Source organism: Lipotes vexillifer, unplaced genomic scaffold, assembly GCF_000442215.2.
Source record: "Lipotes vexillifer unplaced genomic scaffold, Lipotes_vexillifer_v1.1 scaffold79, whole genome shotgun sequence".
Taxonomy (NCBI): Eukaryota; Metazoa; Chordata; class Mammalia; order Artiodactyla; family Lipotidae; genus Lipotes; species Lipotes vexillifer.
Window position 1 is genome coordinate 3171344 of NW_006775678.1, and position 21386 is coordinate 3192729.

The following is a 21386-nucleotide window of genomic DNA, read 5'->3' on the forward strand; positions in this document are numbered from 1 at the left end:
GTAGGGAAACTAAGCCAAAGCTGGAGGTGAACATAGTGACCCATCTGACCACCTTAACCAATCAATTCACAAGCAGGTACCAAGCACCTGGGCCCTGGGCATGAGGGGCACAAGATGACTGAAACCCAGTCTCTGCCCCTGTGAAGCTTAAAGTCCACTTGGGGAGTACATACTCAATATTCATCAAAAGTTAACCAGGAAGCAGCATTTGCTGTGCCACTTGGTTAGTGTAGAATGAAGCCTTCACAAGAAACCAAGATGAGTAAAGGCTTAATAAAAGGATGAGAGCTCAGCCGGGGATTGAAGAATATAAAGGATTCAAATAGGAAGAAAGGAAAACATTCCAGAAGGGGGAAGCTATTCATTCAAAAAATATTTGCTTTGGGCAACATTCTAGATATGGGATATAAATACCTAGAAATAAAGCTGCAAATGTAATTTTATGTTCAAAGATCCCTAAAATGAAGACCTGCTCTTCAGTGTTTCAAATTTGTTATATTTCTAACGGAAGTCACTGCAAAGTTTTTGAGCAAGTGAGAGACATAAAGGAAAGCTAATAATTTGATAGCCGCGTACAGCACTGGTTGCTAGGGGTGAAGACTAGAAGCAGGAGAGTCTGTTAGCAGGCTTTTAGAGTGGTCCAGATTTGAACTGATAAGGGTGTAAGGAAACTGCAGAAGGGGTGGAATGGGGCAAATAAGAAAACATGGATTTCTGTCTCTTGATTTCTTGGCTAAGGGAAGATGGAATCAAAGATGACAGTGATGTTCTAAGTCTGGGCGACAGGGAGAAGAATTGTACTACTGATAGAAATAGAGGATACATAATGGAACTAGTGGCAGGGAAGGAGGAAGACAAATTCCAATTTGAATATGAAGTGACAGCAGGACAATCAGATTGAAGGTCCTTAAGGAAGGTGGAAGATAGAGCTATGACTGTGGAATGGAGCCCAGGAACGGAGATGTGAATTTGAGAAGCAGATGCCTAAAAGGGAGCAGTTGGAGAAGTGAGAGCAGCAGACACAACTCCAGGTGAAAGACTTAACCAGAGGGAATCAGGTTAAACAACAACTAAACTAAAAACTAAAAACCAGACCATCAGCTGAATAGCTACATTTTGAGTCAGTCAAACCAAGTAAGCCATCTATTTTATCTATGTAAACAGAGAACTCAAATATTTACATACAACTGGTATCCATAAAGTCCCCATGAGATTTCGTGAAACTAAAAGATAGTATATTAAATATTTCACAAGTGGCACAAATAAGTAGGTTACTAAGTTGATTGGCTCTACAGTTCAGAATAGTAGTGCATCATGAAAACAGTTTATGAAATGCCATATGGATTGGCTTCTTAATTGCTTTGCTGACCCTGTGGGTTCCATCTTTATTATTTCATGAATGGTTCACACTGTGCACACTGTAGACTACAGATTCTTGAACATCCCTGATCCTATTTGGCTTTGTAATTTGACACTAGACAGTATCTCTGAGGCATAAAGGGAAGAATGAAGTTATTACACAGCTCACAGTATGTAGATCTGGACATACTGCAGGAAAGTTGTATTGTTACCTACCAGGGCTCTTGGCCTCCTTAATCAACAGAAATTGATCAGAGGCCAGGCAAGAAATTCAGGCAAGGCTTTACTGGGGACCCCGCTGCAGCAGCAGCGAATGAGAACAACTGTTTCCCTTGCTTGCTCCCTGCGCAGGGGCGAGCTCACTCCTTATATGGGTTGAGGGGTAGGTGTGTGTCCAGGGGTCGGGACAGAGGGGTGGCTGGGGAGGTCTGCCCACCACTTAGGTGGTGTTGTGTGCAGGGGGCAGGCGCAGTACCCTGCTTTTGCTCTGGGCCCTTCAAAAGTGGCAGTTGGGTTTTTTGGTCTCTTTGTATCTTTTGTCCAGAATTTGCCCCAACTGTGCATGCACCCAGTTATTTTTAGTCTCATATAGCTTCTCTGTCTTTTGTTGCTGGAGGAGAGGTGTGTCCAGGTGCAAGCACTGCAGCCCTGCAGCAAAGGGGCCCAGGTCCCAGCCTGTCTCAATATCACCCCAAACACAGCAGCTTCACAGAAGCATAACAATACAGTGATAACTGGGGTTTTAGTCCTGCCCCACAAGGCAACATCTTAACACCATTCTAAAGCACACATTTTGAGTTGTCATTTTTTTAAAATAATGAAGAACCTAGAATAGAGTGGAAACACAGACTATGTTGCACGGAAGACAAAATGGAAATGTATAAAAGTAATCTCTGTGTCTCTAAACACTGTTCACACATTATCTCTGCTTCCTCTAAAATAGTCATTATTGGGCTTCCCTGGTGGCGCAGTGGTTGAGAGTCCGCCTGCCGATGCAGGGTACACGGGTTCGTGCCCCGGTCTGGGAAGATCCCACATGACGCGGAGCAGCTGGGCCCGTAAGCCATGGCCGCTGAGCCTGTGCGTCCGGAGCCTGTGCTCCGCGATGGGGGAGGCCACAACAGTGAGAGGCCCGCATACCGCCAAAAAAAAGAAAAAAAAAAAAAGTAAAATAGTCATTATTTTTGGACTTTTAAAAAATTTTCTTTATCTCACCATTAATTATTTCTCCTATTTGCTAAAACTAAGTTTAAATGATCTCATTATTCCATAACCTACCTTGGATAAACTCTTAGGCATTATTAATCTTCTGATTCTTCATTCTAGAAATCCCACTTTCCTTCTTTTTCACAAATATTATCATAACTGATTAGGTGTCGTTGACACAATGACACACCTACTATTTTATATTGAACAAGCTCAGTCACCTTTAATTGAACCAAATATAAGGGAATGTCAAAACCTCAGACTATTTCTAATATAATGCATTATGTGTAGAAATTATATGTTTGTTTCAACACAGAACATACAGCTTTCCTGGAGAAAATTATTTGTTTTTCCCAAACGTGTTCTGCAATAGAAAAGTCTAATCCATCAACAACTTTGGAAGTGAATGTAAAGAGATCATGAAATCCAAGTGCCTCCAGTTTAGTACAGACATTAGCAATTTCCTGGCTCACACTGGCAAAGAACAGTCATCATTTCTCCTCCTGTGCAGGGGAAGGTGCTGTGAGCTGGCTGGGTGCTGTCAGCCTCCCCAAATCTTTGTGCGACTCAAGCCGTCACATCACAGACTTCCCAGGTTCACATCCCCACAGCTTGAAATGCATATTAGAATCAGAGAGACCATGTACATATTGAAAATGTGATTGTTTGATTTAATACTTAGTCATTCACATTATGACAAAATAATGAAGAATGTCAAAAAGTTTAGCCCCAGAGAAGGTAAGTTAATGAAAATACTACTTCGTGGAGACGAAAATGAACTGAATTCGTGAATTCATGATATCAATTTGAAGAGGAGAACATTACTGGCTCTGAGTTTCTTACATATGTGAGAACTCTGAGGGAATTCTATTCTGGAAAAGAGAGCAAGAAGCATCAGAGATCTGTCCATGAAGAAGCTGCCAATGGGCAGTCCCAGGTGCATGGACAGATTGAAGCTGGTGGAGTTTGTTCTCCATGGCTGGTCCTCCTTTGTAGATCACTGGTCTCCATTAAATTTGGGCAGGTAGTCATAGAAACAGGCATTCAGCATGATGGCCAGGCTACAAAGGAAAATGTGGGCATTTGAAACGTGAACAGAGTAAATACATACTTTGTGACCACAATGTTTTTTCTATTTTTCTCAGAAGTAATTAACGTGGGGAAATGGTTCATTAGAAAGAAAAGATTGGAAAGCAAGGTATTGATACTTCCTACCATTCTGAAGGTAGATTCACTGAGATGAGAAATACTTTTGCTTTTGTCCTGTCCTACTCCTAGGATTATGATCAAGGTATTCTGGCACCTACTTATCAAACATCCAGTACAGGCTATGACCCAATAACATTTACTCAGCCTCTTTGGATCTCAGTTTTTTCATCTGTAAAACTCAAGTTTTAACTTTTGGACCATGAAAAAGATGCTTTGCACAGCATGGCGGACATGATGTGATACTGAAGAGGCTTTTTTTGGTAGTAACAGATTTTACAAAAAATGCATGTTCTAACTCTTCTTCACAGAACATTATCAGATGAGTGTGTTGGAATCAGCTCCAGTTAGCTCTACTGTGGGAAGGGTGTTTGCCAAGGACTTGGATGAAGGAATTAATGCAGAGATGAAGTACACTATTGTGGATGGAGATGGTGCAGATGCATTCGACATTAACACAGATCCCAATTTCCAAGTCGGCATCATAACTGTGAAGAAGGTAATCCAACTCCTTTTTCCAAATCATTTCAATGGAGGCTTTGAATGTGTATGAAATATTAGTAAGGACTGTTATATTATTGATATGTATTGCTTCAAATCCTCTGATACACTTTCCTATCGTTAAGAAAAAAGCCTCTTACTCCTTTTGTTTACATGTAAACACTGGCTGTGTCATCATTTTACAGAAAGGGTACCAAGTCATGATAAAAATGTATTATAAATATGTCACTTCTCCTAGCTAACTACTTAGCCACTTTAAAAAACTGCTGTAGCTTAATTCCCTAATGATGTTAATGACTTAACCAATATCTGCATTTGAATAACCTCATTTTTACCATAGTATACCATAAACAACAATAAAGCAAGCTATACTATTATTATTAATCAATAAATAACATGCAGGGATTTTTAAATTGCTACTTAAAGACCTAAGGATGCTAATCAGACTTGGAAAGGCTTTATCAAACACACCTGCTGAGTGATGTTACCACTTGGAACTCCTTTATAGTAAGGAGTTATAATAAGTTAATAAGTTTTCATAGTAAGTTAATTAAGTTTTCTGAATGTAAGCTATCGATTCTGTGGTATAAAGCACATATGGACATACTCAGCTGAAAGATAAAACCTAAAAATAAGTGAAATTTTAACATCCTAATAAATATATCTAATAAGATACACTAATTCAAAAAAGTATTGATTTCATCTTCCTTCTCCTCTATTTCAAATACAACTTAAAACCCAAGATATCTTAAATTATTTCTTCAACAATGATTTGTTGAGTGCCTACCTATGTGCCAGGCACTGTTCTAGGCATTTAATGTAGCGAGTAAGTAAAACAACTGAAAACCTCTGCCCTCTTGAAGTTTACATTCTAGTAAGGGGAAGAAGACAATCAAAAATAGCAAGTAGGGCTTCCCTGGTGGCGCAGTGGTTGAGAGTCCGCCTGCCGATGCAGGGGACACGGGTTCGTGCCCGGCTCCGGGAAGATCCCACATGCCGCAGAGAGGCTAGGCCCGTGAGCCATGGCCTCTGAGCCTGCACGTCCGGAGCCTGTGCTCCGCAACGGGAGAGGCCACAACAGTGAGAGGCCCGCATATCGCTAAAAAAAAAAAAAAAGTAAGTAAGTCAATAAAGTTGTATATTAGAAAGTGATAAGTGCTACGTGGGAGGGGGTATAAAAATAGAACAAAGCAAGATCAGAAGAGCCAACATGACTTCAAATTTAACTGCATGCTTGTGACTGGCCTCACAGAGAAGTCACATTTATGCAAAGACTTGAAGTGGGCAGAGTCACAGCACAGAGTTGGGCAGGCTGACAATGCACAACCCTCGGAGGAGCCCTATAAATGACTTTCAGTGAGAACCATAAATGGCAGCCCTGTAAACAAGGGAATGGACATGGAAATACTGAGGAAAGTGTTCCAGACAAAGGAACAGCCAGTGCAACGACCCTGAGGTGGGACTCTGCCTGGCTTGTTTCAAGAACAGCAAGGGGGTTTATACGGCTGGAGAGGGAGACCAGAAGCAGATGAGGTCAGAAAAGTAACAAGGGAGACAGACTGTGTTAGGACCTTGTAGGCAGATTAAGGACTTTGGGTTTTAATCTGACTAAAGTGGAGAACTGAAGGATTTTAACAGATGTGTGACATCACTGGACTTTTATTATGAAATAATTACTGTGTAAGCTGTGTTGAGAAAAGGCCATAAGGGGGCAAGAATGGGAACAGGGAGACCAGCTGAGAGACTATTGCAATAATCAAGGTAAGAGATGATGATGGCTTGGTCTACGGTATTGGGAATGGATGTGGTGAGAACTGGTCAGAATCTGAATATATTTTGAAAGTAGAACCAACAGGATTTCCTAACAGATTGGATGAAGATATGAAAGAAAAAGAGGAGTCAGTTGAGCAACAAAAAGAATAGAGATGGCACTGAGTGATATGGGGAAATACTGGCATTCAGTTCTGAGCATGTTACGTTTGCAATGTCTATCAGACACCCAAGTGGAGATGTATAGCAGTTGTTGGTTATAGGAGTCTGGAATTTGGAGAAGAGTTCTGGACTGAAAATATAAATTTGAGAGTCATAAATGGTACTTAAAGCAAACAAAAAATAATAATATTCCAAGGGACGGAGCATAGATGGAGAAGAGGGCAGTGAAATAAATCCTGTGGCAGCCCAACGTGATGAGGTCAGGGAGAGCAAAAAGAAGCAAGGAGACTGAGGAGAGCCCAGGGAGGCAGAAGGAAGATCAGGGGACTGTGGTGTCCTGGAAGGTGTAAAGAAACTGTTTCCAAGAGAAGAGAGTGACTGCTGTAAGTGCTGCTGTGGTAAGTGCTGCTGAAGGTCATATTAAAACACTGAAAATTAATCACAGATTTTAAGAACAGGGAGATCATTGATGACCTCGACAAAAGCAACAAAGTCATAACTTAGAATGTGGCACAAGTTAATGTGTTAATAGTAACTTTATTCTATGCTGTTCCATAGAGCTGAATTAACACTGCTTTAGAAAGGAAGAAGGGAAGAGTTTACATGTTTGTCCTTATTTATTTAAGGTGCAATCAAGTACAGCAAAAGAACAGATATATCCAGCATTCCTCCAACCAGAAATCTTTATAACCAGCACACAATGACCTCAAAACAGTGCAAAATGCTGACATTAGCTTTGGAACCATCATATAAATCTGGATGTAATTTAAATATTGCAGTTTATTTTACTCATATTCTTTGAGAACTAATAATACTTTATAAAAGGTGACTAGAATAATAATACCAAGTTGTTTATGACATAAGATTAAGAACACTCCCCTATTATGTGGCATGCCTCAAGCTAAAAATTAATAATACACTGCCTATCATGACTGGTAACTATAAACGAGGTAAAATCTCAGAGTTTGGGATAATTATTATCTCTTTAATACAAAAATTATCTCTAAAGAATTAAACAATCAGAAGAAGAGCTTTTGAGGTTCTCAATATATTTTAAATTTTATTTTATATCTTAAATAGTATATAATTCTAAATAAAAAATAATATTAATTTATGTCAAATTATTAGAATACATCTTAGACCTTACTATAAGCCATTAATTTAAAAAATATTTACTATTATAATTTTGTATATGATGAGATTGGTTAGGGTGGTATGGCCATAGACTGTATCTGAAAGGAATCTCAAAATGTCGTTTCTCCAGCTCCCTTACCTGGAAAAAAAATTAAGCCTCGTAAAACAGAACACTGTCTTTCACTGTCATTGCTAAAACTATATCCATGTTTAATCAAAACATGTATCAACTTTGCCAAGGTCATTTGGATTTCTCTTCTGAACTTATGAGGTGCCAGAAAATGGAATTAAAAGAGAGGTCAATAAGTTGAGTAGATGGACAAGTCAAATACAATAAATACTTTAGAGGCTACTGACTGCTCAATCTATACCTTTGGAACAACATTCACTCAGATGCTTGATCCACACCCATCCTCCTACTTTGTCATTAATAATGTCATGTAAAATTGAAAGAAATGTTCTGCTTTTGATTTATTTCCCTTAGGCCTATTATTTGTCTAAAAAAGCACACACTTTTTCAAAAAGAGAAATCAAGTTGAATTGATAGAATTGGGTCTTCATAAAACCACACCGATTACTACCCAGTACCTTAGGTCTTTTTTGGCTTTTAAGTAATCAATCAATTGATTTTCAGTCTCTTAATTTAAATGCTTTTCAAAGATAACTTGAAACATACAATTTTCAGAATGTTCTTTATTCTATATGAGCATGATCTTACATCTTCAGCATGTCTTCCAACTTCCAGCATACCATAAACAATTGTTTCAAGTCCACTCTCCTCTTAGGCAGGCCACAAAGCAGAAAACTTTTGAATTTCATCAAACCTAAGGTGCCATGAATTCTCATCACTGTTTTATTTTTAATTTTTTTTAACATCTTTATTGGAGTATAATTGCTTTGCAATGGTGTATTAGTTTCTGCTATATAACAAAGTGAATCGGCTATACGTATACATATATCCCCATACACCATCCCTCTTGTGTCTCCCTCCCAATCTCCCTATCCCACCCCTCTGGGTGGTCACAATGCACCCAGCTGTGTTATGCGACTGCTTCCCACTAGCTATTTTACATTTGGTAGTGTATATATGTCCATGCCCCTCTCTCACTTCGTCCCAGCTTACCCTTCCCCCGCCCCATGTCCCCAAGTCCATTCTCTACGTCTGCATCTTTATTCCTCTCTTGTCCCTAGGTTCTTCAGAACCACTTGTTTTTTTTTTTTTTTGTAGATTCCATGTGCATCTGTTAGCATATGGTATTTGTTTTTCTCTTTCTGACTTTCTTCACTCTGTGTGAAAGAGTCTAGGTCCATACACCTCACTACAAATAACTCAATTTCATTTCTTTTTTATGGCTAATAGTCCATTGTATATATGTGTCACATCTTCTTTATCCATTCATCTGTCGAAGGACACTTAGGTTGCTTCCATCACCTGATTATTGTAAATAGTGCTGCAATGAACACTGTGGTACATGACTCTTGTTGAACTGTGCTTTTCTCCAGGTATATTCCCAGTAGTAAGATTGCTGGATCGTATGGTAGTTCTATTTTTAGTTTTTTAAGGAACCACCATACTGTTCTCCATAGTGGCTATATCAATTTACATTCCCACCAACAGTGCAAGAGGGTTCCCTTTTCTCCACACCCTCTCCAGCATTTATTGTTTGTAGATTTTTTGATGATGGCCATTCTGACTGGTATGAGGTGATACCTCACTGTAGTTTTGATTTGCATTTCTCTAATGATTAGTCATGTTGAGCATCCTTTCATGTGTTTGCTGGAAATCTTTATCTTCTTTGAACAAATATATCTATTTAGGTCTTCTGCCCATTTTTGGATTGGGTTGTTTTTTTTGATATTGAGCTGCATGAGCTGCTTGTATATTTTGGAGATTAATCTTTTGTCAGTTGCTTCATTTGCAAATATTTTCTCCCATTCTAAGAGTTCTCTTTTTGTCCTGTTTATGCTTTCCTTTGCTTTTAAGTTTAAGCTTTTAAGTTTCATTAGGTCCTATTTGTTTATTTTTACTTTTATTTTTACTTTTATTTCCATTTCTCTAGGAGGTGGGTCAAAAAGGATCTTGCTGTGATTTATGTCATGGAGTGTTCTACCTATGTTTTCCTCTAAGAGTTTTATAGTGTCTGGCCTTACATATAGGTCTTTAATCCATTTTGAGTTTATTTTTGTGTATGGTGTTAGGGAGTGTTCTAATTTCATTCTTTTACATGTAGCTGTCCAGTTTTTCCAGCACCACTTATTGAAGAGGCTTCCTTTTCTCCACTGTATATTCTTGCTTCCTTTATCAAAGGTAAGGTGACTATATGTTATCTCTGGGCTTTCTATCCTGTTCCACTGATCTATATTTCTGTTTTTGTGCCAGTAACATATTGTCTTGATTACTGTAGCTTTGTAGTATAGTCTGAATTCCAGGAGTCTGATTCCTCCAGCTCCATTTTTCTTTCTCAAGATTGCTTTGGCTATTAGGAGTCTTTTGTGTTTCCACACAAGTTTTAAAATTTTTTGTTCCAGTTCTATGAAAAATGCCACTGGTAGTTTGATACGGATTGCATTTGAATATGTAGATTGCTTTGGGTAATATAGTTATTTTCACAGTGCTGATTCTTCCAATCAAAGAACATGGTATATCTCTCCATCTTTCTGTAAAATCTTTAATTTCCTTCATCAGTATCTTATAGTTTTCTGCATACAGGAATTTTGTCTCCTTAGGTAGGCTTATTCCTAGGTGTTTTATTCTTTTTGTTGCAATGGTAAATGCGAGTGTTTCCTTAATTCCTCTTTCAGATTTTGCATCATTAGTGTATAGGAATGCAAGAGAATTCTGTGCATTAATTTTGTATCCAGCTACTTTACCGAATTCACTGATTAGCTCTAGTAGTTTTCTGGTAGCATCTTTAGGATTCTCTCTGTATAGTATCACATCATCTGTAAACAGTGACAGCTTTACTTCTTCTTTTCTGATTTGGATTCCTTTTATTTCTTTTTCCTCTAATTGCTGTGGCTAAAACCTCCAAACCTGTGTTGAATAACAGCAGTAAGAGTGGGCAACCTTGTCTTCTTCCTGATTTTAGTGGAAATGGTTTCAGTTTTTCACCATTGAGAACGATGTTGGCTGTGGGTTTGTCATATATGGCCTTTATTATGTTGAAGTAAGTTTCCGCTATGCCTACTTTCTGGAGGGATTTTATCATAAATGGGTGTTGAATTTTGTCAAAAGCTTTTTCTGCATCTATTGAGATGATCATGTGGTTGTTATTCTTCTATTTGTTAATATAGTGTATCACATTGACTGATTTGCATATACTGTAGAATCCTTGCATTCCTGGGATAAACCCCACTTGATCATGGTGTATGATCCTTTTAATGTGCTGTTGAATTCTGTTTGCTAGTATTTTGTTGAGAATTTTTGCATCTATGTTCATCAGTGGTATGGGCCTGTAGTTTTATTTTTTTGTGACATCTTTCTCTGGTTTTGGTATCAGGGTGATGGTGGCCTCACAGAATGAGTTTGGGAGTGTTCCTCCCTCTACTATATTTTGGAGAAGTTTGAGAAGGATAGATGTTAGCTCTTCTCTAAATGTTTGACAGAATCTGCCTGTGAAGCCATCTGGTCCTGGGCTTTTTTTGTTGGAAGATTTTTAATCACAGTTTCAATTTCAGTGCTTGTGATTGGTCTGTTTATATTTCCTATTTCTTTCTGGTTCAGTCTCAGATGGTTGTGCTTTTCTAAGAATTTGTCCTTTTCTTCCAGGTTGTCCATTTTATTGTCATATGGTTGCTCGCAGAAATCTCTCCTGTCCCTTTGTATTTCTGCAGTGTCAGTTGTTACTTCTTCTGTTTCATTCTATTGATTTGAGTCTTTTCCCTTTTTCCTTGATGAGTCTGGCTAATGGTTTATCAATTTTGTTTACCTTCTCAAAGAACCAGCTTTTAGTTTTATTTTTGCTATCGTTTCCTCCATTTCCTTTTCATTTATTTCTGTTCTGATCTTTATGATTTCTTTCCTTCTGCTAAGTTTGGGGTTTTTTTGTTCTTTCTCCAATTGCTGTAGGTGTCAGTTTAGGTTGTTTATTTGAGTTTTTTCTTATTTCTTGAGATAGGATTGTATTGCTATGAAATTCCATCTTAGAACTGCTTTTTCTGCATCCCATAGGTTTTGGGTCATCGTGTTTTCATGGTCATTTGTTTCTACGTATTTTTTGATTTCCTCTTTGATTCCTTCAGTGATCTCTTGGTTATTTAGTAGTGTACTGTTTAGCCTCCAGTGTGTTTGCATGTTTTACACTTTTTTTCCTGCAATTGATATCTCCTCTTATAGCGTTGTGGTAAGAAAAGATACTTGATACGATTTTAATTTTCTTAAATTTACCAAGGCTTGATTTGTGAACCAAGATATGATCTACCCTGGAGAAAATTCCATGAGCACTTGAGAAGAAAGTGTATTCTGTTGTTTTTGGATGAAATGTCCTATAAATATCAATTAAATCCATCTTGTTTGATGTGTAATTTAAAGCTTGTGTTTCCTTATTTATTTTCATTTTGGATGATCTGTCTGTTGGTGAAAGTGGGGTGTTAAAGTCCCCTACTATGACTGTATTACTGTGAATTTCCCCTTTTATGGCTGGTACCATTTGCCTTATGCATTGAGGTGCTCCTATGGAGGGCTTAATTGTAGGTCTTTTCCTTCTCTTGTGTTTCCTTCCTAGAGAAGTTCCTTTAGCAATTGTTGTAAAGCTGGTTTGGTGGCGCTGAATTCTCTTAGCTTTTGCTTGTCTGTAAAGCTTTTAATTTTTCCGTTGAATCTGAATGAGATCCTTGCTGGGTAGAGTAATCTTGGTTGTAGGTTTTTCCCTTTCATCACTTTAAATATGTTCTGCCACTCCTTTCTGGCTTGCAGAGTTTCTGCTGAAAGATCAGCTGTTAACCTCATGGGGATTCCCTTGTATGTTATTTGTTGCTTTTCCCTTGCTGCTTTTAATTTTTTTCTTTGTATTTAATGTTTGATAGTTTGATTAATATGTGTCTTGGCGTGGTTCTCCTTGGATTTATCGTTTATGGGACTCTGCACTTCCTGGACTTGATTGACTATTTCCTTTCCCATATTAGGGAAGTTTTCAACTATAATCTCTTCAAATATTTTCTCAGCCCCTTTCTTTTTCTCGTCTTCTGGACCCCTATAATGCGAATGTTGGTGCGTTTAATGTTGTCCCAGAGGTCTCTGAGATTGTCCTCAATTCTCTTCATTTGTTTTTCTTTACTCTGCTCTGCGGTAGTTATTTTCACTATCTTTTGTTTTTTTTTTTTTTGAGGTACACGGGCCTCTCACTGCTGTGGCCTCCCCCATTGCGGAGCACAGGCTCTGGATGAGCAGGCCCAGAGGCCACGGCTCACGGGCCCAGCCGCTCTACGGCATGTGGGATCCTCCCAGACCAGGGCACGAACCCGCGTCCCCTGCATCAGCAGGCGGACTCTCAACCACTGCGCCACCAGGGAAGCCCTCCACTATCTTATCTCCCAGGTCACTTATCCGTCCTTCTGCCTCAGTTATTCTGCTACTGATTCCTTCTAGAAAATTTTTAATTTCATTTATTGTGTTGTTCATCAGTTTGTTTGCTCTTTAATTCTTCTAGGTCCTTGTTAAACATTTCTTGTATTTTCTCCATTCTATTTCCAAGACTTTGGATCATTTTTACTATCATTACTCTGAATTCTTTTTCAGGTAGACTGCCTATTTCCTCTTCATTTTTTTGGTCTGGTGGGTTTTCACCTTGCTCCTTCATCTGCTATGTATTTCTCTGTCTTCTCATTTTGTTTAACTTACTGTCTTTGGGATCTTCTTTTCACAGGCTGCAGGTTCTTAGTTCCCGTTGTTTTGGGTTCTGCCCCCAGTGGGTATGGTTGTTTCACTGGGTTGTGTAGGCTTCCTGGTGGAGGGGACTGGTGCCTGTGTTCTGATGGATGGGGCTGAATCTTGTATTTCTGGTGGGCAGGACCGTGTCTGGTGGTATGTTTTGGGGTGTCTGTGAACTTACTGTGATTTTAGGCAGTCTCTCTGATAATGGGTTTGGTTGTGTTCCTGTCTTGCTAATTGTTTGGCGTAGGATGTCCAGCACTGGAGTTTGCTGGTAGCTGGGTCTTAGCGTTGAGATGGAGATCTCTAGGAGAGCTCTCACCGATTGATATTATATGGGGCCAGTAGGTCTCTGGTGAGCCAATGTCCTGAACTCGTTTCTCCCACCTCAGAGGCTCAGGCCTGACACCTGGCCGGAGCACCAAGACCCTGTCTGCCACACAGCTCAGAAGAAAAGGGAGAAGAGAAAAAAATAATAAAGAAAGAAAAATAATAAAATAAAGTTATTAACATAAAAAATTTTAAAATACATATTATTAAAATAAAAAAGTAATTTAAAAAGAAAAAAAAAGAAGAGCACAACCAAAACAATAAACAAATCCACCTGTGATAACAAGCACTAAAAACTATACTAATAAAAAATGGACAGATAGAACCCTAGGACAAATGGTAAAAGTAAACCTATACAGACAAAATCACACAAAGAAGTATACACATACACACTCCCAGAAAGAGAAAAAGGGAAAAATATATATATGTATATATATAAAAAAAGGAAGAGAGCCACTAAATCAATAAATAAATCTACCAGTGATAATAAGCTCTAAATACTAAACTAAGGTAAACATAAAACTAGAAACAAATTAGACGCAGAAAGCAAACCCCAAGTCTACAGTTGCTCCCAAAGTCCACCGCCTCAGTTTTGGGATGATTCGTTGTCTATTCAGGTATTCCACAGATACAGGGTACATCAAATTGACTGTGGAGGTTTAATGCGCTGCTCGTGAGGCTGCACAGAGAGATTTCCCTTTCTCATCTTTGTTCCCACAGCTCCTGGGGTTCAGCTTTGGATTTGGCACCACCTCTGCACATAGGTCACCTTCTGGCATCTATTCTTCACCCAGACAGGAGGGGGTTAAAGGAGTAGCTGATTCAGGGGCTCTGGCTCACTCAGGCCAAGGGGAGGGAGGGGTATGGAATACGGGGCGAGCCTGCGGCGGCAGAAGCCAAAATGTTCCAACAGCCTGAGGAACGCCATGTGTTCTCCTGGGGAAGGTGTCCCTGGATCATGGGACCCTGGCAGTGGCGGGCTGCACAGGCTCCCAGGAGGGGAGGTGTGGAGAGTGACCCGTGCTTGCACACAGGATTCTTGGTGGCTGCAGCTGCAGCGTTAGCATACCATGCCCGTCTCTGGGGTCCAAGCTGATAGCCGCGGCTCGTGCCCATCTCTGGAGCTCATTTAAGCGGTGCTCTGAATCCCCTCTCCTCACACACCCCAAAACAGTGGTCTCTTGCCTCTTCAGCAGGTCCAGACTTTTTCCCAGACTCCTCCCAGCTAGCTGTGGGGCACTAGCCCCCTTCAGGCTGTGTTCACGCAGCCAACCCCAGTCCTGTCCCTGGGATCTGACCTCCGAAGCCTGAGCCTCAGCTCCCAGCCCCTACCCACCCTGGCAAGTCGTGCCCATCTCTGGAGCTCATTTAAGCGGTGCTCTGAATCCCCTCTCCTCACACACCCCAAAACAGTGGTCTCTTGCCTCTTCAGCAGGTCCAGACTTTTTCCCAGACTCCTCCCAGCTAGCTGTGGGGCACTAGCCCCCTTCAGGCTGTGTTCACGCAGCCAACCCCAGTCCTGTCCCTGGGATCTGACCTCCGAAGCCTGAGCCTCAGCTCCCAGCCCCTACCCACCCTGGCAAGTGAGCAGACAAGCCTCTCAGGCTGGTGAGTGCTGGTCGGCATTGATCGTCTGTGCGGGACTCTCCCCGCTTTGCCCTCCGCGCGCCTGTGGCTGCACTCTCCTCCGTGTCCCCGAAGCTCCCCCTCCACACCCAGCCCCCGTCTCCGCCAGTGAAGGGGCTTCCTAGTGTGTGCAGACTTTTCCTCCTTCACAGCTCTCTCCCAGAGGCGCAGGTCCCATCCCTATTCTTTGGTCTCTGTTTTTCCTTTCTTCTTTTGCCCTACCAAGGTACATGGGGAGTTTCTTGCCTTTTGGGAAGTCTGAGGTTTTCTGCCAGCGTTCAGTAGGTGTTCTGTAGGAGTTGTTCCACATGTAGATATATTTGTGATGTATTTGTGGGGAGGAAAGTGATCTCCACGTCTTACTCCTCTGCCATCTTGAAGGTCCTCCCTGACACATCCCTCATCACTGTTTTATATATCACTTAAAACACACACACACAAAAAAACCTCCTGCTAATTTGAATGATACAATGCTTTCTCATTCCTTTGTTTGTAGTTACTGGAAAAGCCCTTGCAGACACAGATGTATTTGCTTCACTAATATCAGATTTATTCCCTGCTATTGTTTCCATACCATTTTACCTACACAGCAACTTTTGTTTCAATGTTGAATCATAATACAATCTTTCTGAAGACATTTTAGAAGGCAGTAAAGTTCAACACATGTATTACCAACAAGTGCAGGACTCAACCGAAGTACAACATGAACGACTTTGACCAGGTTTGGCTAGCACAAATGGTAACAACTACATCCTACCTCTCCTTGGGCCTGCAGCAATTATAAGATGCTATCAATTGGAGAAGCAACCCTATTTCCAAAATGTCAAAATACAAAAAAATGTGTATCTTTAAATCATTGAAATATGGCAACGTAAAGTCTGTACATATCATCACTCAACTAGTATCAATACATGTTAATACACTGAAAAACGTTTGCACTACTCAATGTAGCAATATTTTTGGGTTTTAGGCCCTCCCTAGGTACTGGGGAATAAAAATCTGACTAAATCATAATCTTTGCCCTTCAGTATCATGAAGGCAACCAACACAGAAAGAAATATTTATAATACAAAATAAGAAGAGCCATAATGGAAGATAAAGTTCTATAGGAAAAGAAGAGGGAATAATTAATGCTGCTTAGGGGAACTGCATTACTATTTTGTAACATAATCTTCATTATTCAATTTTCAAGGATATAATAACTTCATTTTTATGTGCTCCAACTCTAGGAAATTTCTTGAATTTAACTTGGGTTCTCAGACATTACTACTCTTTGATTTACTATTTAAATACGTAAAAGCAAGTACAAAAACTTTTCTAGACAGAAATGTCAAACTCATATCAATTATGGGCAACTTAAAGTTTAGGGTATTTAAGGCAACGTTTTCTTTAAATTTTAAATAATAAAATTATTTAAGGGAGACAATAATCTTAAATAATATAAAAATCACTAAGTAACTTATTTAAAAAGAAATTTTAACAATAATTTAAAACTCGCTCTAGTCTTTCAACAGTGCTAGAAAAATTGGATGTCTGTATACAAAAAAAATAATAATAATAAAGAACCTTGATTCATAGCTACAAAAATAAACCCAAAATAGATGATTTACCTAAATGTAAAAAACTAAAACTATAAAATTTCTAGAAGAAACCAGAGAAGAAAGTCTCTGTGACCCTGATTAGGTAATTTTTTTAGATATGACACCAAAATCCCAACCTACAAAATAAAATGTGATAAATGAGACTTCATCAAAATTAAGAGTTCTTTTCTTCACTGATAAAAGAGTGAAAAAATAAATCACAGATTGGGAGAAAATATTTGCAAATCACCTGTCTGATAAAAGACTTTAATATAAAATATATAAAGAACTCTTGAAGAAGATATAAAGATGCTCAACATCATCAGGCATTAGGGAAATGCAAATCAAAACCACAATGAGATACCATTTCACACCCAGTAGGATAATAAAACCAGAAAAACTGACAAAACCAAATAATGACAAGGATGTGGAGCAACCAGAACTCTCATACATTGCTGGTGGGAATGCAAAATGGTACAGCCACTTTGAAAATTGGTTTGGAAGTTTCTTATAACATTTAAAATATGCTTACCAAATAATCCTGTGATCCCACTCCTAGGTATTTACCCAAGTGAAATGAAAACCTATGTTCCCACAAAAACCTGTATACAAATGTTCATAGTAGCTTTATTCATAACCATCAGAAATTGGAAACAACTCAAATGTACCTCCAGTGAAGGATGGATAAACAAACTGTGGTACATCCATACAATGGAATACTACTTGACAATAAAAGGGACAAACTCCACATTCACAATGACATGAATGAATCTCAAATGCATATGTTAAGTGAAAGAAACCAGACTCAAAAGACTACATACTGAATGACTGCATTTATACGACATTCTTGTAAAAGGGACACAAAATAGATCAATGGGTGCCAGGGGGGTGGGATCTGACCACAAAGAGGTACTGATCAGGGCATAATGGGGTGATGGAAGTGTTCTATATCTTAACTATCATAGGAGACACATACATAACTGTATACATTTGTCAAAACCTACAAAAATTTACACTAAAAAAGATGAATTTTAATGTATGTAAGTTACATCTTAATTTTTACAAAATTCATACCAAATTAGAAAAATGACTTAAAGGAACAACATATTTTGCCTAGCTCAAACCTAACATAAACAATCAGTGTCCACTCTGGGTTACTTCTACATAAGGAAAGAATTCTAAAAGAATACAGTGTAATTTACCAGGAAAGATAAATGTCTAGACTTAAAAGAGTAGTATAAATAAAATAAACTGGTAAACCTATTCCTTCAAATTTATTGAAACCTGAGTGGCAGATTTCCCTGTTTATGAAAACCCTGCCTTTTGACTAAGAACTACAGACACAGGGCAGCTGGTGGAAATGGCCACTTCGTTCGATGGGCTCCATGAAACGAAGAGTACAAAGTATGGTGCTAAGTAAATACAGGACCAGTGGTAAACCAACAACAGCAACAAAACAAACAAAAAACTTTTTGTTAGAATCTGAAAATAACAAATTTAGTTAAAGCAATTCCTACTGCTGTTTGTTTCTCAAAACCAAACCAGTTGCTTAGACACATGCCTCTTTCTAACATGAAATGTGCTGACATTCAGCACATTTTATGAAAAAGGGACAAATGAATGAAGTGTTTAGCTAGAAAAACTTGTCATGTTGCCAAGTTGACATGTGACTTTTAAGCTTTAGTAACTGCTTCACTATCCTCTGTAATTATAGAATTGAGTTTCCATCATTTTTTAAATTATTAATGATATTTTGAGGTAAGTGTTGCTTTAAACTTTTATACATTTCTGTCAGTTAAAAAAAAGAAACACAAATGGATTATTCTTGAGATGGCATTCAAGTCCACTTTCTGCCCTAAAGTGCTGTATTTATTTTGACATAAAACATTCCGAAGGTAGAGATAGACCCAAAAAAGGAAACACCAAAAAATTGTATTTTATGACATGGGGTTTTATTAGACAAAGTTAAACTTTTGGGGGTGAGCCCTGAATGAGGAATTTACAAATCAAGAGCAGCATTTCTACTCTAACACAGCATAACCACATCAGCTTAGGCCAGTCTGCTAGCTCGCTGAGTCTCAGTTTCTTTAATTGTAAAATCAGGCATTGGATTAGGTTTTTAAAAAATACTGTCTATGATAAACTAAACACACAAATATTGATCTGACACAGTGCTTTGAGAACCTTTGTGAGGTGTTTATTGACAGTTTATTGGAATAAAATCACTATTGCCTTTGTACTCAAGAATTGGGTTTTTTTAAAGGAAGAAAACAGAAAAGCCTAGGCCTCAGTTGTATGGATATGCTGAAACAGAACTCAAACTCTCTCTTAATTATTATGACACCTTTTCAAATGAACAAGCATTCCTAAAGATAACCATGCTGATTAAAGAGTAGACAAGTTAAGTCAGCCCTGCCCAGGGTACAGTGGCTTTCTTCATCAGCAAACTGGCTTCCTTTAGCATCCTCCTTACTTTCTTTACCCAAATTGTTGAAACTGACATTAAGACCAAGAACCATGGAACAGGCTTCCCTGGTGGCACAGTGGTTGAGAGTTCGCCTGCCGATGCAGGGGACACGGGTTCGTGCCCTGGTCTGGGAAGATCCCACATGCCGCGGAGCAGCTGGGCCCGTGAGCCATGGCCGCTGAGCCTACGCGTCTGGAGCCTGTGCTCCACAACGGGAGAGGCCACAACAGTGAGAGGCCCGTGTACCGGGGGAAAAAAAAAGGAACCATGGAACAAAAGAAAAAATTCCCTTATTTTTCCTCTTGCCTCTTTTCCACCATTTTAATGCATTTGAGAATCTACCCACTAGCCAGCAGTATCATCCATCCTTTAGAACCCTGACGTATATGCTCTTAACTAATCTATTTTCCTGTCATTACTTTCAGCCCCTGAGTTTTGAAACCAAGAAAAGCTACACCTTAAAAGTGGAGGGAGCCAATCCTCACCTAGAGATGCGTTTTCTGAACCTAGGCCCATTTCAGGACACAACCACAGTGCACATCAGTGTGGAAGATGTGGATGAGCCCCCTGTGTTTGAACCTGGCTTTTATTTTGTGGAGGTACCTGAAGATGTGGCAATTGGAACAACCATACAGATCATTTCTGCCAAGGATCCAGATGTGACCAACAACTCAATCAGGTTTTTCTACACATTTCACCTTATCCTTATATCCTGGAATCTTCCCTTATACCTAATTTTCTAGCACTTTTTCTCTGCTTCTTCCATCTCTGGACACTGTCCTATTTCGTTAAATTCTTTTTTCTTAAATAACATGGACTTTTCATGTTATTTAGAAATGAAGTGCCATTATGTCTACAACTCACTGTCAGCTGGTTCAGCAACACACATACACATACCTCTCAATTCTCAATTGTGGCCTTACTGACATTTGGGGGTGGATAATTCTTTGTTCAGGGGGCTGCCTGTTCAATGTATTGTACAGTGTTTAGCAGCATCTCTAGCCTCTACCTACAAAATGCTAGTAGCACCCCCTGAGTGGTAACAATCTAAAAAGTCCCCAGATATTGCCAAATAGACAGATACATAGATGTCAAAATATTAAAAATCCTTGAATCTTAGTGGTGAATATAAAGGTGATTACTGTACATTCTTTTAATTTTTATGAACCTTTGACTTTTTTACTTTAAAAAATGGAAAAAATAACATATATAAGCACATATTTCCATGTACTATACAACGAACAGACACAGAAACTACTACTGTTGTCAACAGCTTTGATGCCATGTAGACTAGCTTTCTATTGCAAGCCCACATAACAACCTCTCCAAAGTATGTTTTGAACATCAAGATTCCAACCTAGATGCTTCCCCCTCAGTAGGGGTAGAGAGCTGCTCTTATAGCCATGGCCATCTCCTGTTGACTATGGAACCAAAGTGCAAACCGCTGGTGGACAGACTGACACTTCAACCTTCCAGAGCAACTGCCAAGCCTCTGAAGCTTGACACAAAAGATCAGGATTCCAAGGCTGTTTGAGGCCATCTGTCACATTAATTGTTGAAAGCCACACAAATGGATCTAGGGCTTTGGTGCAGATAGCACATTTTAAACACACCCTGATTCATCAAAGGCCTTTTCTGTCAGCCAGTTACTTTCCTCACCTGGTGCCATTTTGTATTTAATGAAAATGTGCTTTTGCAGTTTAATAAAGATGGTTCTCTCCTGAGTTTAACTATACTGGGGGAAATATGCTTCCTCTAACCAATTAGCAAACATTTTACATTTTCAGGTATTAAAATGGCTAAAATTATTTTGCTTGAATTCTGATATTTGATTTTTAGAAGAAAACTAATCTTTATGAGCTGTAACAATTTTATAGAAGTGATATTTAAACCTTAAGCTTTTTAAATGTATAGTAGAAGTTAGTGGAATCATATCATCCCCAAAACAACAACACAAATGAAACCAATTCTATTATAAATTTATATTTGTAATATAAATATTATATTTATATCAGAAGCCAAGAATATATATCTATCTTCTGATTAATCTATTCATATCAGAGACACTACTGCGGGAAAAATCTCTAGAGAATAAAACTTTATGGAGGGAAACTGTTTGAAATAAAACAAGCACAGTTTGAAAAAAATCAGATCTCATTTCTAAAAGAGTCAGTCA

At 38.9% G+C, this 21386-nt stretch overlaps 1 protein-coding gene across 1 annotated transcript in view; it reads left to right on the forward strand.

The window, feature by feature from the left end:
• The window catches only part of LOC103086041 (cadherin-20-like), a 35332-nt gene extending 15379 nt beyond the window's left edge, over positions 1-19953 (forward strand). Inside the window, exons 5-6 of the mRNA XM_007450123.1 lie at positions 4083-4270; positions 19636-19953. Coding sequence (XP_007450185.1) covers positions 4083-4270; positions 19636-19953 — 506 coding nt within the window. The remainder of the gene's footprint in view (positions 1-4082; positions 4271-19635) is intronic.
• Positions 19954-21386: the final 1433 nt, after the last annotated feature.